The sequence below is a fragment of the Hypomesus transpacificus genome, chromosome 4 (genome assembly GCF_021917145.1).
Source record: "Hypomesus transpacificus isolate Combined female chromosome 4, fHypTra1, whole genome shotgun sequence".
Classification (NCBI taxonomy): domain Eukaryota; kingdom Metazoa; phylum Chordata; class Actinopteri; order Osmeriformes; family Osmeridae; genus Hypomesus; species Hypomesus transpacificus.
The window spans coordinates 8,876,565-8,902,009 of record NC_061063.1 but is presented as its reverse complement, the minus strand read 5'-3'; the positions used below and the strand labels follow the sequence as shown (position 1 = coordinate 8,902,009).

The window sequence follows — 25,445 nt, the reverse complement described above, 5'->3', positions numbered from 1 at the left end:
TAGGATGGTATGAAAAAGAACAGTATTTTGTTGCTCAACATTGCTGCCAATATGCCAATATTGCTCCCCCAAAAACATTGGGGGGAAAACTATCTCTGACTGTTCAGTGTTTGATATATCCACTGTAATCTCTGGTGTACTAAGGAGTGTAAGGTACCATGGTTGAGTTTTAAAAACTCTTGTCTACATAGTCACTGCAAAACCATTGCTTAGTGCTGTGTCTATAGTCTATAGTGTGAGGCCTTGATTTTTTGAGAAAACTAAAGAAAATTCATATTTCCCCAGTTAGATCTTCCATGAATGAGTGAAGTAGCAAAGATTAAAATAGCATGTGTAATCTGGAGCATGGTGGAGAGGGCATGATGACTAAGCAGCGTTCTGAGTCCGCTGAGTGGTCTGGTCCACAGGGCCAGTTCAACTGCTTTACTCCAGTGGCCTTACATGATAAGACCTCACAACAAATGAATGATCTAAAATAGCAAATTAGACACAGTCAAGTACCCTGGTCAGTCAATGTCGGTGTATTCATTAAATCTCATGCTGTCAAAGTAGCCTAATTACATATTCTAGACATTTATAATACAGGCTTACTTTTAGTAGGCCTATACCACCCTTGTACAGAATGTGCAGAACCAGAGAGACCAGTTCATACCGAAAGTGATCGCATCAAGGAAAACCTGCAAAGTTGAGACGCCACAGTCACAATGGCATGCCACACATAACAAAGCCTAGACCTGCCCGTAAAGCCTTTAACTTACCGGTAAGACATTGTAAACAGCCACAGGCTAAACACGTTATGTTAACGTCCTCGACATACCTCTCATTGGATTTTGAATCCACAGGATCCCTCCGATAAGATGAGGTGACTGTCCGAGCATCCCGGTACTGTGTTTGGTATATCTGCACCCAAGCTGGAAAGCGTTGTCTTCCCCCCCCCGAATGTTCAGACAAGATGCCTTACAAAACTATCAGTACCCTAATTACTGGTTTCAGAAGCGTGTGGCTCGTTCACATGGCATCCATGCAACGAATAAACCAAACGGTCTTAGAACAGATTGCCGGAGACGTCCTGTTCTGTGCCTAAACAGTGCTATTTTAATTAGACGCTGGGTTTTGGACCGTGTTCTTTCTCAACAGACTAATACTCTAATGTCAACTGACACACAGATGAGACTCTCACCGACGCGATAGCAGCATCCCTTGTGAACAGGTGCAAAAAGCACGGACAGTGCACGTCACTCAAGCCGCTCTATTGCCAATGAGACATGTACAATGACATGGCATATGCATGCTGTACACAGCGTCCGTTTGCAATTATTAGTCACCGCATTTTCATAGGTAACACTGACAGGCTTCCCGCGTTACAAATAGACCAGCATGAGAAGATACAGACCGACGCCTGCGCATTAAAACTAATCCATATATGCTATGTGAATAGTTTATATTCTCACACTGAACCCAACTACGATATCAATTCGACATGAGACAATAAGGCTAAATGTTTGTAAAGAGTGACATTATCAAATCACACCCTGTCACATACAGACATTGCATTTCGTATTAATATTTAGAAAACACAGCGTCTTGTATATTGGGCCATTCATGCACCATCTCAGTGGTCTCAATCTCACAATGTCTGTTCAGTACTGAAACAAAAATAAACACAGACATTTATATTCGGTTTAATTAAGAATAAAGCGTTACCTTACCTTCGACAGCCATTATGCTACTCCATACATTCGGGCATCATTCACAAAGCAGGTGAAACGTAGGAATCTTAATGTTCTCTCATTGTACCTGATCTTGCTTGTTATCACTTGCTGCGGGCAAGCTCGAGCGCACAGATGCGCGCCTCTCAAAGAATTGTGGGGAGTGTAGGCTTTTGCTGGATTTTAGGAACGCACACATACATACATAACTTTTCAATTTAAGTTTCCCATTCATTGAAACGCCAGTGATTACTGCTGTTTTAATATTTTACTTTGATATTTAACTTTTAATCACATCTGTGTGTGTTTGTAATTTTCGAAGTTATTGTGGTGCCTGCTTGTTTATTTAGTATGTGTATATGTGTGTGTGTCTGTAGGTGTGTGTGTATGTGTGTGTGGCGGGGGGGGTGGTCATCCCACATTTCTAGCAGCATGTAATGTATCAGCAGTTTGTATCTTAGCTGTAGCAACGCTGTTAAGGTATGTCCTTTGTATTTGTGAGTGGTGTCATGTTTGTTATGCTGGACCTGTCAGATTGGTTCACCATTTCCTCTTTTTCTACCCATAAGAAGAATATCTGCATGTCTGAGGTGACACATTTTTTGGCCACTGTGGAGCATGCGGTCAGCCTCGCTGTCTAAGAGTGTGCTAAAATGTGCTTACTTACTTAATATGTATACTACACGTTCAACTATCATTGTATAATCATAACACATCATAATCACTTTGTTCAATAAAAACTGAAGACCAATACTACATAATAATGTTATTTTGAGTACCAGGAAACAAACTCCTCTAGTTTGATTGTGTTGTATCTTCCAAATTTATGATATATGTTCCAAAACAGCTCCAGCATGCACATACAGTACTATGATCAAATAAAAAAACCTAAATCTTTAATATTTATGTTTAAAAGCACTCTCTTCTAATAGACTTGCTACATTATTCAGTAGTGTTGGGGCTCTTATTCAGTCTGTGAAATAGTAATGTGCCGTGTACTATAGTTCTGTTTCAAGTATAGCATAGTGTGAACTAGCAACCTGGCAGAGCTGTATGCAGTTAAACCAAATCCATATCTGAATCCCACTACATACAACTTAATCAAGCAGCAATTTATTGTCCATCTTTAACCATGTTCAGATACCACTGGGGTCTGACCTGACAGGGAAAAGTTAAATGCACTTTAAGACCCAGTGAAAAACTACAAGGCAACAGTTCACAAAAGAAAAAAAAAATCAGTCAATGAAACTGAATAGTAGTTGAGTTCACCAAAATAGCAGCAGATGTTGTACTCCTTCAGATCATCTGTGAATCAGTCATCCCAGGACTCTGTCCAATAGGCATGCCCCTGAAAGAGAGGCAGCTCCATGGGATCAACTGTGGGATTGGTGCAGCCAGTGTGGGGCTTTAGCCAGACAACCCCCCCACCCATCCATGGCTGCCCCCCCTTGCTGTCCTGATGTGACTGCAGCTCACACAAGCAGAGTAATGACAACAGCATCATCCTGCCCCTGCCACAGCATCTCACCCTCAAACACCAACTTCCCATGCTTCCTGGCCCTCATCAAGATCCCCACCACCTTGTCCGAGATGCGCACGTATCTGTCGAACAGCTGCCCAAACGTGACGCGAGTCTTCCCGTCCGGGTCCGGGTCGGCCATAGTCCTGATGATGTAGCACATGTCGTCGATCTCGCCGTGGATGTGCTGCTCCGCCCGTTTGGCCCTCTCTGCGGTCTTGGTGCCCTCCTTGGGACGCCCGTAGCCCTCCTCGCCCTTGCGGAGGCGGGTCGACATGGAGTACTCGTAGTCAAATTCTTCGCTGAAGGGGTTGAGCTTCTGGGTCTCAGAGTGGTCTGAAGCCCAGTTCTGCCAACGGCTCTTCAGGCTGCCCACGGCACTGTACTTCTTGGAAAGGGCGTTGATATTGTGGGAATCTTCCGCCTCCTTCTTGACCCTGTGAAGGACAAGGAGCACATCAACCAACATAGCAATTACAAACTCTTAATGTAATGTGACTTCACAGTGTTTTTGTACAGTGGCTAAAAAACAGACATCGCTTAACCACATGGGGGCAGTATTTACTAAAGGACTCTAATTTGTTGCTGACTAGCTGCCTTTTTCCCTCTAGGTGCTTCTCTCTCTACCATCACACGTATCTCTCTCTCTCTCTCTCTCTCTCTCTCTCTCTCTCTCCCTCCCTCTCTCCCTCCCTCTCTCCCTCCCTCTCTCCCTCCCTCTCTCCCTCCCTCTCTCCCTCCCTCCCTCCCTCCCTCCCTCCCTCCCTCCCTCTCTCTCTCTCTCTCTCTCTCTCTCACTGTCTCTCTGTCTCTCTCTCTGTCTCTCTCTCTGTCTCTCTCTGTCTTACTGTCTCTACTATTATCTAACAGCCACCAGCAACAATTAATATCAAGAAAAGAGGACAGACGTGTTTTGAGTAGACAGCTAATTGCCACCATATTCAGCATAATCATGGCAAATTAACTGCAGGCACACAAAAAAAAGAGCATAGTGAACTCACGCAGGGACCGAGGATCGTTTGATCTTCACCGATGACTCAGTGTGTCCCTCGGGTGAGCCGCTGTCCCCACATTCCGACTCTCCAAAGGCCCTGGCACCATCCAGCAGTCCTCCCTCAGCCTCCGTGCTCCTCTCCTCTGAGTAGCCACTGTCCTCAGTGTCCACGCTATGGGAGTGCCCCTGCTTCCTCTCCTTCTCCACCTCCTTCCAGCTGCTTGTCAGGGCAGACACCATGTTGGAGCACTTCCTGCGGCGTGTGGGTGAGCTTCGCTTGCTCAGCAAACTGTCAATGTCTTCCTCCGGGGGTTGGGGTTCTTTGCAGATCCGCTCCGTCAGGAGAGCAATGCCAGTGCTCTTCTCCTGGGCACTGCTCGTCACCGTCTTTGACACCTGCTTGGTCTTGATCCGGGACTCAGCAGACACCTCTGGATTGGCCCGTTTGGTTGAGGCAGAATCCTCCTGGTGCTCTGGGATTGGGGCGTCTGCAGTAGGGTTCTGACTCGCACGAGCCTTCTTTTCAGATGGGCCTGTCTTGCTTCCGTCCAATTTCTTGGGTTCCTCGCCGAGTCCTCTCAGGACGTCAGGGGCCCAACCGGTGGGCTCGCTGGCTTGCTTGTCCTCGATCTCCGACACCCACTGCTGCCAGCTGCGGGTCAGACTACACACCATGCTGATGGTGCGCAGCTTCTTGATGTTCTTGTTGGTGGAGGGTTTCCTCTGGGGAGAACCTGCTACCGCTGGTTCAGAATGGAGCTCTGACATGGTCGCGGTGCCTAAGAATGCCTTTTGCCAAACGGACCTTTCGCCGATCTGTCAGTTGTCGATTCTCTATGTTCCTTAAGCTTATCTCTATGTGTATATGCTTGTTTTCCAATCGCAACGCTTTCTTGCTTCTGCCACTCGCTGCCTTCGCTCTGCTCTGGAGGAGGGAACCCGACATGACCGTGGAAAGTATTTCAGTCATCTCCACTTCAGCAACGATCGTCTTTCCCTGATACTTGTCTGCCCTATGGGATTGGTTGGGAGCTCACGTTTCATCACAGACCGTAGGCTATATCCGGAGGTAAACAGCAGCGCAGCGAGGGCTCATTAAGCTCTGTCACTACCAGTGCAAATGTGCAGACAGCTGCACAGACAAGACTAGAGACTAGACAATCCGCGGGACTTATCCGGATGCCCTGTTGAGTGGCCTGTCTTTGTGTGGTGAGATGATCACAGAGGAAAGTTTGTCACCTAGTTCAGCTGCACAAGTTATGTATTCAGGAAATGATGTCAGATTACTTTCAAGGCCGTATCGTTTATCTAGGGCCTACATGTGCAGAGAGCTGTTGCATCATCAGAAGAGGCATTTCAAAGAAGGCCAGGAAGTCAGGTGCACATTCTTACAAGCTAAAACACAAAACAAACCGGTTGAGGGAAAAGTAATACAATTGGATAGAGGTAAAGTTAACCATATTATTGATATGGATATATACAGTATTCGATGCAAAGTGCCATCAAAACACTGACCCAGATTCAAATGACCGGTGACCATACAAATAAAGAAACTTGTTGTCATCTACTTATCACACTACTTGGTTTCTTACAGTTTGTGCATGTGTGACCTGAAAGCGATGTCTATGGTGGAATTGTTATGACACAGTTAGCAACTTGGGAATGCACAAAGCACAGAATACAGTTAAAAACACCACCAAATGAGACTGGATTAGAGAGATAAAACACATGGAATAGTTATACATCTTTGGTGAAGAGATAAAAACAGTAAAAACAAGATCACTTCGAATATGAGATCACTCAAACTAAAACGATTAACTTAAATGTTATAACGGAAGGAGGAGTAAAGGAAGAGTAGGGCCGTCTTCAGAAGAACAGCAGCCAGCTTGTAAAAGATATCTTCCCATAAGAAGACACCGGAACCACAACACAGCTCAAATTCTGGCACACTTCCTTCCAAGTTACGTTTTTACAAAACAACAAAAAGTTATACGGCACAACCTGGAAACCACCTAAATACATCCATTCTCGGGGTGCCACCATATGTACACCTGAGAGTGACTCCAGCTGTCCAGAACGGGAGGCTGTAGTGGTCAGGGAAGAGAGGCTGTAGTGGTCAGGGAAGAGAGGCTGAAGTGGTCAGGGAAGAGAGGCTGTAGAGGTCAGGGAAGAGAGGCAGTAGTGGTCAGGAAAGAGAGGCTGTAGTGGTCAGGGAAGAGAGGCTGTAGTGGTCAGGGAAGAGAGGCTGTAGTGGTCAGGGAAGGGAGGCTGTAGTCCTCAGGGAAGAGAGGCTGTAGTGGTCAGGGAAGGGAGGCTGTAGTGGTCAGTTAAGGGAGCAGGAGGAGGGGACGTCAGGGACAGGAGACACCTGATCCCAGGGAGAAAAGGCAGGAAAGAACGTGACACCTGGAGAAGACGAAGAGCGACTGCTTACGCATGAGCGGTGTAGTCTTGCAGGACACGCACCTGGTACTGAGGTCATAGCCCCCCCCTCAGCCCGTCACATGAAGAGGCTGCACTGGCACTGGCCTCCACAGTGGGACTTCACAGGCTGCATTGGTTGTTCTCAGTACTCATTCTTTTGAGTCATTTCAGGGATTTTGCTGTGGACTACCCTGTAGACTGAACAAAGTGTACATTGCGTGCGTTCTATCATTGTGTTTAGAAAGGGAAGGGATATATGAATAGACTCTGGCTGAGGCATAGAAACACATGCTGGGCAGAGACAGCTGTTGGCTGTCAGTCATGCGGTGTGGAAGTGCGTCAGTGAGCCTTGAAGGTTGCAAAGTGCTCTTTACAGTAGTGGAGGACACAGCAAGCTGTTACAATAGAGTTCCCTATTGAGTCCAGTTGCTTTAACACATGTAATGCAGATGCTCTTGCCAAACAGGTGTGAGATTCACAGACATGAGTACCAGTCACATTTCAGATCAATTCAGATGTTGTGCTCCCCCCGGTGGTAGAATGTCCATCTCTGTTTTCCAATCTGTCGAGACTACCAGGAGATGTAGTGGCAGAACCGTGCAAGTAGGGGTCCTCCTAACATCAGTCTACAGACAATAGGGCTGTGTGAGAAGAGCTCAACTCCCTCTGATTTGGTTCATGCTGAAGGTAGGAGGGACAGTCATCAATAAGCCCAGAGCTGTGGCTGGGGGGTTTTCATATAGGACATAACCCGTCACACTCTGGCTCTAAATACCACAAGCTCACCAGCCTCACCTCCCCTCCGCACCGCAAAAACGTCCCCACCATCCATCAGTCTGTGGTGAGTACCACAGCCTTGGCAGTCAGGTGGTTTTCATTCTGGCTTTACCTCATGAACTGATTAATTACATTAATCACTCAAAGAGATGGTGGTTTCATTTTGAAAGTCCAGGTGTAAACACAGAGCGTTTCTCAATGAAAGGACCACTCAAAAGTGTTCCATCTGGAATGGGGGGGTGGTGGTGGGTGGGGTGGTCTAGACGTCATACAACTGAGCACAAATGAGAGGTCCGGTCTTGAGCAGAGATGAAGCACCTGTTTTTCCGGACTGTTCAGGCTGTTTTGTTTGCCTTTTACAGTATTCCTTTGAGTTTGAAGCTATTTGCTGGGGTTGTCGTTTTGGTTGGCCAGTGAGATGTATTGCAATTCTGGAGCGATGCTGATGTGTGACCTCCCAGGCTCTTGGTCATCCCAGGGTAGGATGCTGTGACTTGACCTCCCAGGCTCTTGGTGATCCCAGGGTAGGATGCTGTGACTTGACCTTCCAGGCTCTTGGTGATCCCAGGGTAGGATGCTGTGACGTGACCTCCCAGGCTCTTGGTGATCCCAGGGTAGGATGCTGTGACGTGACCTCCCAGGCTCTTGGTCATCCCAGGGTGGCATGCTCATGCCACAGGCGTTGAGCCGCTGCTTCTGAATCATTTCATTTCTTTCTTTCAATCTACCAGTGATTGCAAAAACTGCTAAAGAACTGACCACTAGATAAAAGATTTGTAACCTGATTGGCCCAGACTGAGTATTACTAACTTGTTGGTCTTACTTTAGACACAATAATTCCCATACTTCAAAGCTGCACAAACATGAATTCCAATACTTTTTTCTGGACTACTATGGTGTTTAATATGGTGTCTCTTCCGACATACTCAACAACATATACACCATTCAAACATCTGCTGGCACTGCTGTGCCAGACGGCAGCAGCAACGACATATAGCGTTTGAACAGAATCACCACGTTCTTCCAAATCAGGACAGTGGGTTACAGCCAGGCTGACAAATCTACCTTGGCCTGGGAAAGTAAACCATGTCATCTAATCCATCCTCATCCCCGCTGTCTTAATCCACTAATACTTCCCTCCAGAGCACATCAGTGTGTTATTGAATGTGCTTGGCCGCTCTCTGCGGCCTTCATAAATAAAGGAGAGGAAGGACGGTGTGATAGCAGCTGGAGGCTGGGGTCAGTGTGCTTGGCCAGGAGGAGGGGGGGATTGAGAGCCAAGTGCAAAATATGACAATTCCAGCTGTCGTCTCGCAAGGATCAATGGGCGCCGACCCAAATGCCTCTGTACGCAATTGGATAGATACAACCACAGAAACAAAACGTCATTGTGGTTGAATACCTCAACACACTCATCTGTATAGTCATCGTATCAAACCCAGGCTGGTAGGGGCTACGCCTAAAGTTAGGAGTAAAAATGACAATTATTTTGTATTATTACACTTCGATATCGGGTCTAGCACTCTCCTTATGATGCCTCTCAGGTCTTAAACTCTGGGGAGAGTCTGCCCACCAAAGCCTTATGTCACGTATACTGCATACGTCTCTTTTAACCTCCACTGTTTTTGAACTCATCTACATAGGCCCATTTCATGTAAGATGTACTTGAATGCTTTGAAAGGCATCCCCCAAATAAAATATGATTATTATGCCAAGCAATGCCAACCACATGAGAACGGAGAAGGTGAAACCATTTATTTTCTAAAATCCCCCCCGAGGGCAAGCCAAAAATTGTGGCGACAGCGGCAAGGAACAACTCCCTCATGGGGGAGAAACCTTGAGAGGATCCAGGCCCTTGGGGGGGCAGCCTATCCTCCTGAGGCTAGACTGGCATGCTGCAGACAGGGGGCCAGCCGTGTCTCTGGAGCAGCTCGCACAGTCCCTGGTTTCACTTCCCCACGCCTCCGTCGCGCGGTGGATCCTTCGCTGGGCGTATCCGGCGCAGGACGGCTGTCAGGCGCGTCTGCTCTACTGCAGAAGGAGCAGAGAACATCAACATCAGTGTGGAGCAGGATGTCACCCCACATTTTGGAGTCGAGCGGCGGAGTGGAGAGAGATGGGTGAGGGTCAGGCCGTGTGGGGGAAGTCAAGTGTTTGGCGTTTCCGTACCCGTCTCTCGTAGAACAGCAAGTAGGAGCTCCTCTGCCTGCGCTCGCAGACTAACTCGCCGGTCGTCTCCGTGACGATGTGGTCGTTGTAGGAGAGCCAGCGGTCTGTCGGGTCGTCGGGGTTCCCGTCTGTGTAGTGACAGTCACAGATGTAGTGGCCTTTAGGGAGAGGGGGGTGCTCTGTTAGGTAGGGTAGAGCCAATCGGGGTTATACTCACCTGTTCACCCCACTGTGGTGCTGTCAATGTGTGAGTGTGGATACTCACCCGTGAATGGTGTGTTATACTCACCCGTGAATGGTGTGTTATACTCACCCGTGAATGGTGTATGTGTGTGTATACTTACCCCCAGCAACCTAAATAAGTCCATTTGTTTTAAACAAGCAGCTGAATAGGGTCAGTCAAGTTGGACATATGTGTAAGGGTGTGTAATTGAAATACTTACAAACAGTTCCTGTGTGAGTGTAACATGGTGTGAGCCTTACCCGAGTTGGTAGAAGAACCAATGTGACTCAACACACTAACCAGGCTGTACCTTGAGCTCTGGAAACAGACACCCAGCAGTCACACACACAGCGCAGCACAGTGAACACACTTTCAAAAGAGCATCCATCTTTATCCTAAAGTAGGATTTTTTTTTATTTTTTTACAGCTAATCCTTTCTTCCTGATTAGGTAGAGTATATGTCTGATATTTGGTGTCTCTCTCCTATCTCTGTCCTCACCATGGGGGGGCTTCCCTGTCTCTCTGACCCCTCCTCAGTGCTCACATGAACTGGATCAGACAAGGGTGGTAACACAGTAAACTGACAAGCTCTGAACTCCCTAGTCATCTCCCAGCTGTGGAGCTGTGTGTTCTAATCAGGACTGATCTGAGCATGTGTGGTGCCAAGTCTCCAAACCCATCACACAGTGCCGTCAGCAGAGCTGCTGAACCACAACCCCCCTGTACTGTACCTGAGGCATGAGGGCTGGTCAGCTGGGTGATCCCTGTCCCGGCCTGGGTGTCTCCCTGGCCCCCAGGAGCCTGGCCCTGCTCCTGGGTGTGTCCCTGGCCCCCAGGAGTCTGGCCCTGCTCCTGGGTGTGTCCCTGGCCCCCAGGAGTCTGGCCCTGCTCCTGGGTGTGTCCCTGGCCCCCAGGAGTCTGGCCCTGCTCCTGGGTGTCTCCCTGGCCCCCAGGAGCCTGGCCCTGCTCCTGGGTGTCTCCCTGGCCCCCAGGAGTCTGGCCCTGCTCCTGGGTGTCTCCCTGGCCCCCAGGAGCCTGGCCCTGCTCCTGGGTGTGTCCCTGGCCCCCAGGAGCCTGGCCCTGCTCCTGGGTGTGTCCCTGGCCCCCAGGAGTCTGGCCCTGCTCCTGGGCAGCCCTGATGGGGAGTGCCTTGTCGCCGCTCGGTCCAGAGCAGAGCAGCAGCTCTCTGCTGAGAAGAATGGGCTCCTCCAACTTCTCCAGCTGCCACTGTGCGCCGTGACAGAATCGGTTCAACTGGAACACGATCACTCTGCACGGGGGAGAAGGTGAAGGAAAGTTCTGCCGTTAGAATGTTAGCCTACTGAGGGACCAGGAATGACACAGCTGGCAGACTCACCGGGGCAGGGTCAGGAACGACCACCGCAGTCCTGAGCGGCATCCTCCACAGCTGCAGCGAAACTCCAGTTCAGTCTCCTACAGCAAAGAAGAGATGGGGGGGGGGCAGTTATTATGTGATACATATCATCCTTAGATGGCACTCCAAGGCTAATTGGAGTAGTCTAGTGCGTAGCGGGAGCTTCTGACCTGGAGGTACTGCTGCAGGCAGGCCTCGACGGAGCTCCCAGCCGTCAGGGCCAGAGACAAGTTGGAGAATTCCTCCTGTCTGGAGGACTGCAGTCCACACCTCGACACAGAATTCAAGTCTCGTTTTACAAACCTTTGGTAAAAGTTGCCATGAGCAAACATGTGCATCCCTGTGAGTGAGGCGCGTGTGCAGCGCAGCATAGCAGGAGCATGTCCACGTGTCTTACTGCCTGCAAGTCCTCGTGCTGAGCATCTGGAAGAGCAGGTTGGTGCGGACCGGGCAGGTGTACGCCCCTCCCTCCAGGAGGGGGGCCAGAGCTGCCATGTGGGCCACAGTGACGCAGAAGAACTCGTGGGCGTCCTAAACACACACCCGGGCAACACAAACACAGAGATCAAATGTGTTCACGTAAACATTGGCATTGATGGATTCCCTCTCCCGTTATGAAAACTAAGCTTTTGGTTGAGGACAGTTAGGGGTGGTGCTCTCACCTTCTGGCCGCCATCCCGGAACTCATCTGCCTCCTCAGCCACGCAGTCAAGCAGAGCCTTAAGGACGATGCGTTTGTAGGCCGGTTGGTGGCCAAATCTGGCCACCTTGACGTCAACAAAGCACCTGCATGGAGAGAGATGGGGAGGGAGAGATAAAGAGAGAGAGATAAAGAGAGAGATGGGGAGGGAGAGATAAATAGAGACACGGGGAGGGAGAGATAAAGAGAGACACGGGGAGGGAGAGATAAAGAGGGAGGGGAGACAGGAAAAAAAGGCAGGGAGCAAAAGGGCGACAAGATTCATGACGTGTATGATAGGTTTTCTGAGTCACAGTTAAGTCAATCTTGATAAGAGGAGTGTGTGTACTTGAGCAGGCCGGCGGCTGGATTGTTCCTCCAGATGTGCTGCTGTTGCAAGAGCTGCTGGCAAAAGCCCCCCATCCTCAGCATACACTGAATTGCAGCATTCAAGTAGCAGCTTTCACTCAGATTTGGCAACCTTCGAAGAGGCAAAACCAAACAGGACTATGGATTAGAGGACTCTAAAATGAAGGTGTGTGACACCAGTCCAGTCTTGACTGGAATCTCTTACCCCAGGCACTGCAGTTGTTCACTGGTGAGCAGCTGCATGGTTTGAACTGGGAGCCTGGGCATGTCGGACTGGACCTTCGGAACATGGATGCTGGCCCAGTCCAGCTGGGGGACCATCAAAGCCAAACGGTTCTGGGTCCCGGTCGCCCTGTGGGGAGGCCAACACAGTCACTGACAGTCTGGGACCAGGTCACAGAGGGACAGGATCATGTCGAGGACACTCCATGCTTCATAATATGAGCATGGCAAACAATATTCAAACAGCTCCAGTCCCAAAGAACACACTTGTCATTCTGTGTATGCATTCAGGGGTGGTGAATTACAGTTTAAGCACCAGTGAGACAATGGAGAGGAGTTTCTTACTGACCTGTACAGGGACCTGGAGTCCCGGTCCTCCTTCAGCAGGTGAGAGGCTGGGGGAGAAGAGGAGAGAACAGAATACACTGGCTCATATTGCAACCTCAGACATTACCATAGACCCGTGGTTCCCAAACTTTGAACAATCCTGTACCCTGGGACATACATCCTACCGAGCACCCTAGCACCATGAATACTAACGTCAATGGATTTTGTTTGTAATTCTGCTGCATAAACATGAAAGTAAACACACATGCCACACATAAGACATATAAGAAATAATCATTCCTGCTTTTTATTTGGATTTCAAGCAGGTGACCTGCACCTAAACTCACGCACAACATAAAGGTAACGTAATTGGTCAGCAACAAACTGGACTATATATACTGTGCCTGCCAATTTGAACTGCACTCTACACACTACAGTGTGGGAAGGGCTTACCTGCCACAGAGGATGGGATGGTGTTTGGCTTCACCTTCACAGGAGTGGTATCCTTCCCCTCCACCAGATTGGGGTGATGAGGGGTGGGATTCACCACTGGGGTGGAGGCAGACTTCACCACCTTTTCAGTGGTAGAGTACATCACCTTGGTGGGGGTGGCAGGCTTCACCATGGTGGGGGTGACAGGCTTCACTGGGGTGAGGGTGGACTGGACCACCTTGGTCGGGGTGGACTGGACCACGTTGGTGGGGGTGGCAGGCTTCACCATGGTGTGGGTGACAGGCTTCACCGGGGTGAGGGTGGACCGGACCACGTTGGTGGGGGTGGCAAGCCTCACCATGGTGGGGGTGGACCGGACCACCTTGGTGGGGGTGGACTGGACCACCTTGGTGGGGGTGGACTGGACCACGTTGGTGGGGGTGGCAGGCCTCACCATGGTGATGGTGAACTGGACCACCTTGGTAGGGGAAGGTTGTGCAACCTTGATAGGGGAAGCAGCCTTAATCCTTTTGGTGGTCTCGGTGCTACCATCTGGAGCTGCCATTGTCACCTGGCCGGAGGTAGAGGACCCACGCCTCCTGCTGCAAGAAGAAACGGTTTCAATTTCTCAACATTTCAAAAGGTAAAGGATTCTCTGCAATAATAGACAAAGTGAACTCCTGAAGCCTTTTGGTATCCATAAATTCAGCTTTTATCTGATTCTCTTACCACTGACGCATGTCCTCCACAACCTTAACTTGCTGTACAGGAGACACTTGGTTTTCCTATTGTATACAAAAGACAATTAACATTTACATTTAGGCATTTAGCAGACGCTCTTAACCAGAGCGACTTACAGTAAGTACAGGGACATTTCCCCCAAGGCAAGTGGGGCGAAGTGCCTTGCCCAAGGGACACAACGTCATTTGGCACGCCCGGGAATCAAACCGGTAACCTTCAGATTACTAGCCCGATTCCCTAACCGCTCAGCCACCTGACTCCCCATTTAACCAGTAAGCCTACTTCCAAAAATACAATCTGTAAAGAGTTTTCTAGTAAGGTGAGAGAGACTGTGAGCATATCCAGTTAAATAACATTGTCAACTTAACAAGGGTATAATAGCTCAATCAATATTCTAAAATCATATTCTAATACATTTACTTATGTATTTTATCATAATTATATTATTTTGTAGCAAAATCAAACCTTTGTGTCACTGTCAGGGCAGTAAGGCATCTGTTCTTCTGAAGAATTAATACATCCCATGTTGAGGCTTTCGTTGACAGACTTCTAATGAAATGCATCCTGGAACCCCAGCTTACTTTGTACACCATTTCCATTATGACCTGGCCTTAATTGTTATCACCTTGGAAACGTCTTCAGATGCCAAGCTATTGAAGCTAATTGTTTAAATGGCTACCGTTCGCTAAATGGCATAGCCTATGTAGGGTTGCCAACTTTGTCTCTATGAAATAGGGGACAAAGGGTGGCCTGCCGCATAGTGATGGGAAGTTCGGTTCTTTTTACTGATTCGGTTCTTTGAATCTCGTTCAGTAAAATGAACGAATCTTTTTTCGAGTCATTTGTTCATTTCAGGGGGGGGGGGGGGGGGGGGGGGTTGGGGGCTATACGTCCACTGCAAAGGACGTATAGCCCCTATACGTCCACTGTAGGTTAGTGCATGACATGTGCACCAGCAAATACTATTTCAAAATAAATTCCTGCATTAAAATAATGTATCATGAGTTTGTATGATTTGGTCATGTATTATCACACTAGCATTTAATTATCACGTCAAACAATTACACTGCACTAAACTGTAAGTGTAAATGTAAAGTGAAAATAACAAAACCAGTCAGTATGATGACTTGAGCGAATATCATTCATTCACGTCTTACTAAAACAGCGGCCACGCGAAAGGGAATAAGGAAACTGTTTCCTCTACTAAAAAATACAATGCGGGTCACGTGAAAAAAGGATCCAAAGACTCGTAGAAAGACCGAGTCGGGGAAGGAACTAATCATTCGTTTCCTCTAGCTACAGAGCCTATGCAGGTCACGTGAAAAATGATCCAAAGACTCGTAGAAAGACCGAGTCGGGAAAGGAACGAATCGTTCGTTTCCTCTTGCTACAGCCTATACAGGTCACGTGAAAAATGATCCAAAGACTCGTAGAAAGACCGAGTCGGGAAAGGAACGAATCGTTCGTTTCCTCTAGCTACAGAGCCTATGCAGGTCACGTGAAAAATGATCCAAAGACTCGTAGAAAGACCGAGTCGGGAAATGAACGAATCACTCGTTGAGAGGACTCGTTACTCCCGAGTCCTTATAAGGATTCGTTCAAAATGAACGAATCGTTCACGAACGACACATCACTACTGCCGCAGCAATGCGGGTATGGTTTTGTGTGATTATACTGTGTTATATAACCTACATTGTTTGGCTTTATGCTCCATAGATATGCACACGACAGTTATACGCATTTCGGGAAACCAGTCAGGTCTACACTTCCGGAACAAAACAGATTATGTTAACCCTTAGCATTGTTTTCTTCACCTTACTCTCAGATTGTGCGTCAGATTGAGTCTTGCGCTTTCCATCGAACGATAATAGGTCGCCCCCACGGAGATATCCCGTCCCGTTTCCAGATTTCAGAAACTGAGAAAGACATGTTACATTAGGCTACATTATCCATAGGCACAGGAAACTAATATGACACACCAATTCTTCTTCTTCTGTTAGCATTAAAGACTAGCAAGCCAGCCATCAGATAATTGAGTAGCCTACATCTAGCCAGCTCCAATGTTACTGTACTGCTCAAATTGGTTAGATGCTAGGTAGAACTAGGGCTAGTTATACTTTAACTGACTTTAACTGATTTAACTGAGTTAGATTAACCTTACCTCGGTCGATGTAGCTAACGTATTCCCTCCTGCTTGAGGGGCAGTACATAATCATAAGTGTCATTTTGGTAAAATCACCCAAACTCCTCGTAAAAAACGGCATTTTGTGTGAGAGAACAAGAGCTAACGTAACTGCTAGCTACCAGAAGTTGTTGACCTGGTTTATGTAATGCATTTACTTAATGAATACTGATCTTTTTACAGTAGGCCTACAGCTTTTTTTACAGTACTTTTTACAGCTACTGCGCATGAAGGTGTGCTGTGCCAGTGATCAGTTCTTAAATGTCGTGATCAGCACTGCTGCTGCTGTAGCTGTTGTCATTCAGTGGATAGATCAACGTTAGTCAATAAAAGTGACACGGGAGGTCACGTAAGGGACAAATCATTTAGACCCAATATAAGGGACGTCCCGACTAATATGGAACAGTTAGCAACACTAGATATACTTTAAACTAGTGTAACCAGGAAGAAAGTGGGGCAATATTCACATAGTAAGACCGCCTATCAAAGGCTTACATATAGCGATCCAACGTCACGCTGGCCCTTTAAGAGGCAGGCCTGAAAATTACCGTTATAGACCGTTATACCTGGGAGTGCCGCGAGAGGTTAGATGCCATCGATGCAATGTGCAGTGCAAGCAAGGTGATGCTTAGGCTGAGGTAAAATAGTATAATAAAAGTTTATAGAACTACTAAATAATAGGAAATATAAATTGATAATAACATACAAAGCTGTGTACATCGGGTTGGTGACACGGATGACCTTGGATAGCGCAGGATAGTGTGAGGAAATGATAGCATTATACTGCTGATCAATGCTGCTATACCAATCAATATCTAATATGAATATGTAAACACACATGTTTTGTAATGCTAATAACTAAGATACAAATATTGAATGTGATCAATTGATTTAATAAAGTAACAGATAAGAAACATTGAAATGTAACTTTGGTGTGTGGACAAGAATGCAGATGTCAGGCAAACTGACTTGGGAGGCGAGTTTGTGACGCTCAGGGACTGGTGTGAGCACAATGAGCTAGTCAGCTCATGGGAGTAAAAGTGTCAACTTGGGAGATAAGGTGATGCTGGGAACATAACTCTTCTCTGCTTCAGGACGAGTCAGACCGGACAGTTCTTACTATGGATAATATGCCCCCTTCCCCTGGAGACCCTGCCCCCCCCCCCCCTTCTCACTGGATGCCCCCTTCCCCTGGAGACTCTGCCCCCCCCCCCCCTTCTCACTGGATGCCCCCTTCTCCTTGGAGCCCATCTGCCCCTTTACATCATCTGACCTAGGAGTGGTCTTACCCTCTCCCCTTCCCCTTGAAGACCCCACCCCGTATATCATCAGGACCTCGAGATGACCTGCTCTCAACTCTGGAGAACTCAAACCCCCCCCCCCCCTTGGATTGCATCAGACCTGTGGGTCTCGTCCACCCCCCTCCCTGAACAACACCAGACCTGTGGGTCTTCTCTGCCCCCTCCCTCTCCTAACATCACCAGGTCCGTGGACTGCCCACCTTGCGCCAGCATGAACGCCCTGGACATTTAATTGGTTAACAATAGCCACCCCAAGGTCTCCTGACCAATGGCCACTCACCAGACCTCCCTCTTTGGGGAGTACAAGATCTGTCACCCAAGGGCGGGGAGACAGAACTTGGGAGGGGCAGAACTTTCTCTGATATTCTGTCACGACCACTTTCTCAACGAAGGCCTTCGTTCGTTCTAATCTTATACTCTGTTTTGGTGGGACGACTGCTTTTGCATCATCGACTGATTCATTGTACTAGACTACGGACATCTTGGTGTGTTGTTTTCATTGTGTATCTTGTGATTGCATCATTACTAATTAAACTACAAGTAACATGGTCCGATGCTTAACCGTGTATCATTCTTCCTCTCAACACCCAGTTTACACTATCCTTAACAATTGGTGACCCCGACGTGCCTGGGTGAGAGATCTGGACGAGAGGTCCCTGAGAAGGGGACCCCAGCCGGCAGGAGCGGGACAGCTGTGGTTCACTGACACTCACTTGGATATCCACAAAAATAGGGTAAGCAGAGCCTGTTTAAACGAAATCTGCATAGCTTAGGACTTTAGCTTTTAGGAGTGAGTGTCTTTAAACTGCACTGTACTGTGACTCTGGGCTGCACACTTTGAATCAAATTGTCCATAGAGAGATTAACGTTGATGCAAACTCAATGATACATTTGTAATTGTGAAACGAGGTGGGGTCTGGCAGATGTGGCACTGTGACAGGAGCGCTCGGCAGTTTCTACGTGGTACGGGGCGTTGCCTGGCAGTGGTCACACTGTGACGGGAGCACCTGGCTGTTTCTGATTGTGTCTATTGTGAAACGAGGTGGGGTCTGGCAGATGTGGCACTGTGACAGGAGCGCTCGGCAGTTTCTACGTGGTACGGGGCGTTGCCTGGCAGTGGTCACACTGTGACGGGAGCACCTGGCTGTTTCTGATTGTGTCTATTGTGAAACGAGGTGGGGTCTGGCAGATGTGGCACTGTGACAGGAGCGCTCGGCAGTTTCTACGTGGTACGGGGCGTTGCCTGGCAGTGGTCACACTGACGGGAACACCTGGCTGTTTCTAATTGTGTCTATTGTGAAACGAGGTGAGGTCTGGCAGAATGTGGCACTGTGACAGGAGCGCTCGGCAGTTTCTACGTGGTACGGGGCGTTGCCTGCAGTGGTCACACTGTGACGGGAACACCTGGCTGTTTCTAAGTGTGTCTATTGGAAAACGAGGTGGGGTCCGGCAGAATGCGGCACTGTGACGGGAGCACCTGGCTGTTTGAGATAGACGTAAATAATATGTTTGTGGAGATTTAAGGAGTAGCAAACCTCTTTTTCTTGCTTTCTCTCTCTTTCTCCCTATCTACTGCATTGCTGGAATGGGCTATGCCGAGGTTCGAGCAGGGCACATTTCACAAGCAGACTCTCTCTCTTTCTTGCTCTCTCTCCCTTTCTCTATTGCATTGTCGGGATGGGGCCATGCCGAGGTTCGAGCATGGCGCATTTTAGACAAGCTCTCTCTCTCTCCCTTTCTCTCGCTCTCTCTCTCTCTCTCTCTCTCTCGCTATCTCTTAGCATTGTTGGGTTAATAATGTGTATCTCTCCCTTTCTTGCTCTCTCTCCCTTTCTCTCTATTGCATTGTCGGGATGGGGCCATGCCGAGGTTCGAGCATGGCGCATTTTAGACAAGCTCTCTCTCTCTCCCTTTCTCTCGCTCTCTCTCTCTCTCTCTCTCGCTATCTCTTAGCATTGTTGGGTTAATAATGTGTATCTCTCCCTTTCTTGCTCTCTCTCCCTTTCTCTCTATTGCATTGTCGGGATGGGGCCATGCCGAGGTTCGAGCATGGCGCATTTTAGACAAGCTCTCTCTCTCTCCCTTTCTCTCGCTCTCTCTCTCTCTCTCTCTCGCTATCTCTTAGCATTGTTGGGTTAATAATGTGTATCTCTCCCCTCGCACCTTTCCCCTCCCCTCTCCTCTCCTCTCACCCCTCCCCTCTCACACACTCTCCCTTCACACACCTCCCCTCCCTTCCCTTCCCCTCTCCTCTCCTCTCCTCCCCTCTCCTCTCCTCCCCTCTCCACTCCTCTCCTCTCCTTTCTCCTCTCCTCTCCCTTCACACATCTCCCCTCAACTCCCTACCCCTCCAACCCCTACCCTCTCACACACTCTCTCACTCTCGCCCTCTCTCTCTCGCTCTCCCCACCTCCCCTCTCCTCTCCTCCCCCCTCCTCTCCTCTCTCCCCTCCCCTCCCCCCCTCACACCTCCCCTCAACTCCCAACCCCTCCCCTCCAACCCCTCCCCTCTCACACACCCTCTCGTCTCTCCCTTCACACACCTCACCTCCCCACCACTCCCCTCTCACACACTCTCTCCCTTCACACACCTCCCCACCCCTCTCCTCCCCTCCCCTCTCTTGCACTACACACACTCTCTCTCTCTCTCTCTCTCTCTATGTCTCTCTCTCTCTTTACCTCTCTCTGGTCAAGGAGCTGAGACCTACCGGTGCCAACTAAACTCCTTGTCTCTCTCTCTCTCTCTCTCTCTCTCTCTCTCTCTCTCTCTCTCTCTCTCTCTCTCTCTCTCTCTCTCTCTCTAATACTGATGTGTATGTGTGGATCTTTGAGACTCTACCCACAGCTACGACCAGCAACAGGTAAGCGCTATTACAATTATTTTGGTGGTTGGCATTGACTGGTGACAGTGGGTTGCAGCTGTTACTAGCCTGGATCCGGCTGGTGGCAGTTGGGGGGTTGGTGAGCTCCGACTGGTGGTGGATTATATTATTGCAGTTGTGTTTTGTCTGTGGCTCCGACTGGTGGTGGATTATATTATTGCAGTTCTATTTTGTCTGGCTCCGACTAGTGGTACATGGCATTACTACAGCTGTTATTGTTTGATTCCAACCAGTGGTGGAACAACAAGTATTTATGGTCAGACGTGACCTTGCTATCTGTGTGTGTCTGTTATGTTTGCCTTATGTTGCCTATATGTATCTGTCATGTTTGTTTTATGTCTGTTTCAAACAAGAAAAAGTTATGTTTATGTGTCTTTAAGGAGAGGACAAATGAAGTGGCGTCCATCGCACGTTGAATTAAGGCCAGGTTATAAAATATTAGACTGGTGGCAGACCAAATACACGGTCAACCCAGATACTGGGTTTAAAGAAGGCAGCGGTAAAAAAGACCCCACAACCAACAGAAGAGTGGCATTAACTGAGGAAGAATACAAACTTGTGTTTGCAGGATCGCTGCAGTGCATAAACAAGGAGGAAATAAAAGAACAGTATCCAACACAAGCAGAATATTTCGAGAAGCTGGCATCACAAATTATAGTCAAACCTTCACACTTGCAGCCAATCGTGGAGAAGCTCCACAAGAGCGCACACTCGAAAACTTTTGACGCCTTCTTTGAACCACCAACGTTGGAAGAATATCTGCGAGGGACAACAACGAGTGAAGTCGAGGCTCGCCCGGATAAGTGGATAACCAGAATCTGTGTGACATACAAGGCCGTCTGGCATATGAAGCACTGGCCAGGCAGAAAAGAATCACCTGAAGACAAGTCACGTCCACGGAAACGTGCAAAGCACGAGGAGATAAAGGAAGCTTGGGAGGAACTACCAGGGAGGCGGACTGACGATCAGACAGCATTGCTGGAGAGGCTGAGGCCAATTGAAGGCAACAGGAAGACAATCAATTGGGTCAGAGCTGAGTTCATCATTGAACCAGAGGACATAATTGACTTGACTGTATCCAACTAGACCGACTCGACTATCCAGCAACATCACTGACTTGACTGTATCCAGAATTTACCCTGACACAAGCCTGATCTGACTGACACCAGACTTAGAAACACCAGGAGAAGAGAAGGATGGCGTCCAGACCAACCACCTTGAAGGCAGTAAAGGATGTGATGTGGAGAAGGCTGGAAGCCACCAATTCCAAGAAAGAGATAGAGGAGAAACGCAAGACATTTGAGCATCTATACCTGGATTGGGGAAGGAGGGGACTGATTCTGGGAAATGTAATGGAAGTAACATTGGATGACAGGAAGAAAATAACCGAATTTGAGAGACAAGAGATGATTTCCAAGAAAAATGAATGGGAAAAGGCAGGCAGCCACAAGATAGGAGGAAGCAAGCGAGCCTATGAACAAGCTAAGCTGAAACATGCAAGGGCAACAGAATTAATAATGATGTTGACCATCCCAGAAAATCAACCAATAACAACCCACCTGCCGCCAAAAATAAGTGAAAAAAGATTGTACCCAGACATCACAGAGGCAATAACTCCAACAGCTCCAGACGCCAAGGAGACCCCAAAAGCCCCTACAGCTCCCCCACCTTATTCATCCAACAATCCATTTACCCAAGCCCCAGTGTTCGAGGTCAAGTCGGGAAAACTTGAATTAGAAGTCAACGGGAGACGCACGGACATCCCAGATGATCTTACAGTGGAAGAACTGACAGAAATGGCATCAATACTGGGAGAAAGGATCATCAAAACACAGGCAACGATGATGGAGCAAGAAAGGAGGGAAGAAAACGAATCAAGAGAACGTCCAGCCCCAGCCTCTTTAAACAGCCAAACGAGACCTCGCAACTACAGCCAGCCCGACATTCCCCAAAGAACGGGGTATGAACCTGACCTAAACAGTAGCCTGTGCCAGTCCAGCATTCCCAGAAGAACTGGCTACGCAAGCCATGAACTTGACCAGGACAGCCTGATTGAAGGGGAGCGTGAAGAAATCCCAGACGAACAACGAAGGGTGCTGGAAGAAAAACTGGAAAGAATTGAAGAAGAGGAGAGATACAAGCGGAACCAGAGGAAAAGCCGCCACGAAAAGACAGATTCTGTAATAATAACAGGAAAAGAAATGGAAGTAGATCAAAGAGGAATGTCCGCCAGAACCAGGTCACACCAGGCCCACAAAGGAGGGTGGAGCGACAACAGCCAGTTCCAATGCCCACTGCTGTTGGATGCAGGCGGGGCAGCCCGGTACGAACCATGGAGCCATAGAGACATGAACGAGTTAGTCACTGTACTTCCTCCACTGTCGGCCGGAGGAGCCCAATGGATAAGGGCTTTCGAGAAGCTGACGGCACAAGACCGCCTGGCAATGGGAGACATCCGAGCCATCATCTTACGACTGGATGGGAAAGTGAAGGTTCGAACTATCGACCAGAAGGCTAAATGCGAGGGGGATGACGACAGAGAACCGTTCAACAATGCCAGAGGAAGATATTGGGATGCCATAAGAGACATCTACCCACAAGAGCAGAGCTTGGCAGCCCTGGAAAGCTTGGAAATGGAGCCTGGAGAGAAGATGCACGCATTTCTCAGAAGAGCTGAGGATGTGTGGTTGGAAGGAACTGGAGAACGCCACGATGTCACTAAAGGCCAATTATTGTTTTGGAAGTCTGCAGTAGTAAGAGCACTCCCGAAAGCCGTCCGAGACGAACTCGAGGACGTGGTGGGTCTGACCTACAAACCTGTGGCTGAATGGACAAACTACCTTATACATTACCAAAAGAAGCATGATAAAGCTGAAAAAGAACTATGTCTGAAAGACAGTGACATGAACAGACAGCTCCTGAGGGGTCGGGTCGCAGATAGACACGACATGGCCAATGAGAAGAAGAAAGCTACCAAGACACAAATGATAGTGGAAGAACCTCTGTTTGAGCAAATGGCAGTGGAAGTGCGACCAAAACCCCCACAACCTCAATACCCTCTTCCCCAACCACAACACCCTCCCCCACAACCTCAATACCCCCTTCCCCAAATACCCCCACAACCTCAATACCCTCTTCCTCAACCACAATACCCCCTTCCCCAAATACCCCCTCAACCACAATACCCTCGTCCCCAACAACCCCAACCCCAATACCCCCAACCCCAATATCAGTATCCATCGGCGTTTCCACAAAATGCCCCTCAATATGCCTACCCTACAGGCGGCGGACGAGGAGGCCAGCGAGGAGCGTGCTACACATGTGGAGAGACGACACACTTCGCCAGGGAATGCCCTCAAGGCCAGAACAAACGAGGAAGAGGTGGCTACAACAAGAGAGGAGGAGGTAGAGGCCAAATAACTCTGAACCTACAGGTACCACAGCCGCAACAAACTCAGCAACCAGCGGGTCTGCCTCTGCTTCAGCCACCGAATGCGACACAGATGCCGGTCGCGACATGGACCCTGGACCAGTGGGATGGCGACCAATGAGGAGGCCCAGAGGATCCGACTGCAGGTGACATCCAAGCCAGTAAAGTACCAATGGTCACCTGCATGATTGATGGAGAAAAAGTGGAGTTGATGGTGGACACAGGTGCGGCAGTGTCATGCCTGAACAATCTAAAAGGGACAACCCCACTCTCTTCTAAAACCATCAGAACAGTTGGATACTCGGGACAAAGCGAAGAACAGCGGTACACCCAGCCACTAATCACCACAGTCGGCTCACAAACACTGACACATTCATTTCTGCATGCCCCCAAATGCCCCATGAACCTGATGGGGAGAGACCTGCTGCTGAAAATAGGAGTTACCATCACCTGCTCCACAAAAGGATTGGCGTTGTATATGCCAGGAGTAGAAACATCAAAAACAATCAGTGATGGCCAGAGGATACTGTTCATGGGCACTAACACAAAGACACCAGTAGGAATGACAGAAATTACGCAAATATACTGGACAAGACTGTCTCCGCCAGGAGAAACGAAAGGAGCGCTCAAAACCTATATGGACTGGAAGGCATGGATCAATGAACTACATCCATACGGACCGCCCCCGGACCCCCCACATTGCACATACAACTATCTACGGGCACCAGACGAAGTATATCAGGAGGCGTGGCAGACACACAAAGAGGGAAAAACAGAGACAATCAGATCAAGAGACATATATGTGGGAAAAGAAGGAGTCGCAGCATATTGTGAACTAACACCTGACCAGATGGCATGGTACACACTGACCACTGAATCTGTGCCCCACATCACCCTATCAGTTGCAGCAGGAGGAGAAGCAAGGTGTCTCGGTCCAATGGTGAAAAAAGCACTGACGATGACATGGCTGCCCACAACAGCACCAAAATTGCATGTGAACGCCGCAGGAGACATGTGGAGAATTTCTGACACACAAGACAACGAAGGAGATATGGAAGAAGTGGAGCTGGAAAGGGACCATGGACGGGAACACACAAATCACCCAAACACGGACCACTATCTAAAAGATGTCCCAGACAAGTTGTGGACAACAGGACCATATGATGTAGGGAGGGTGACCAGCGAGATTGGGATGACACTGAAGAATCCATCTGACACACCAATCTGGCGTCCCCAATATAAACTCAAAGAAGAACAGATAGAAGGGATTGGCGAGACCATTGCCGGGTTGCTAGCAGCTGGAGTGATACGGCCGTCAAACTCTCAATGGAACACACCAATACTGCCAGTACCAAAAGCAGGAGGAAAAGGATGGAGAATGGTGCATGATCTCCGCCCAATCAACGATGTAACAAACACGCGACTGTTGGTCGTACCAGATCCCTATGTCTCGCTCATGAATTTGTCACCAGAACAAACCCACTTCTCAGTCATAGATCTGGCGAACGCTTTCTTCTGCATCCCGCTGCGTCAAGAAGTACAGGACTGGTTTGCATTCACATACAATGGACGGCGATACACCTACAACCGCATGCCACAAGGATACAAGGACTCCCCGGGAATCTTTAACTTAGTGCTGCGCGATGACCTGTCAGACATTACCCTGCCACAAGGGACAGTAATTATCCAA

General features: G+C 48.6%; 3 protein-coding genes and 1 long non-coding RNA gene across 5 annotated transcripts in view; 1 reads left to right on the top strand and 3 right to left on the bottom strand.

The window, feature by feature from the left end:
• samd12 (sterile alpha motif domain containing 12) overlaps positions 1–1,899 on the bottom strand; it is a 56,667-nt gene extending 54,768 nt beyond the window's left edge. The window contains exon 1 of one of the 2 annotated variants that reach the window (XM_047019057.1): positions 1,710–1,899. In XM_047019057.1, the coding sequence (XP_046875013.1) occupies positions 1,710–1,722 (13 nt within the window). In that variant the 5' untranslated portion in view covers positions 1,723–1,899. Of the gene's footprint in view, positions 1–817; positions 1,369–1,709 lie in introns of those variants that run through there. The other variant, XM_047019056.1, reaches the window with a different exon arrangement.
• A 568-nt stretch (positions 1,900–2,467) lies between these two features.
• abrab (actin binding Rho activating protein b) lies at positions 2,468–5,443 on the bottom strand. The gene is made up of 2 exons (XM_047019460.1): positions 4,230–5,443; positions 2,468–3,665 (listed from the first exon to the last, which is right to left on the bottom strand). Exons 1-2 carry the CDS (start codon positions 4,988–4,990, stop codon positions 3,182–3,184), a joined length of 1,245 nt encoding a protein of 414 aa, XP_046875416.1. The 5' UTR covers positions 4,991–5,443; the 3' UTR covers positions 2,468–3,181.
• A 2,902-nt stretch (positions 5,444–8,345) lies between these two features.
• LOC124467228 lies at positions 8,346–10,691 on the bottom strand. The gene is made up of 3 exons (XR_006956061.1): positions 10,547–10,691; positions 9,593–10,133; positions 8,346–9,454 (listed from the first exon to the last, which is right to left on the bottom strand). It is a non-coding gene; the product is annotated as an uncharacterized LOC124467228 (long non-coding RNA).
• Positions 10,692–20,192: 9,501 nt separating this feature from the next.
• Positions 20,193–23,876, top strand: LOC124467434. The gene is made up of 2 exons (XM_047019716.1): positions 20,193–20,304; positions 20,894–23,876. The coding sequence occupies exon 2, from the start codon at positions 21,522–21,524 to the stop codon at positions 23,874–23,876; it is 2,355 nt and encodes a 784-aa protein (XP_046875672.1). The 5' UTR covers positions 20,193–20,304; positions 20,894–21,521.
• The last annotated feature ends 1,569 nt before the right edge of the window (positions 23,877–25,445 follow it).

What these genes read in the sequence shown, in the direction of transcription:
- LOC124467434 (XM_047019716.1), top strand. Translation starts at nt 21,522, where the DNA reads ATGGCGTCCAGACCAACCACCTTGAAGGCAGTAAAGGATGTGATGTGG.
- abrab (XM_047019460.1), bottom strand. Translation starts at nt 4,990, where the DNA reads ATGTCAGAGCTCCATTCTGAACCAGCGGTAGCAGGTTCTCCCCAGAGG. An exon ending in AAACGATCCTCGGTCCCTGC is followed by an intron (nt 3,666 to 4,229) that starts GTGAGTTCACTA and finishes TGTCCTTCACAG; the next exon opens with GGTCAAGAAGGAGGCGGAAG.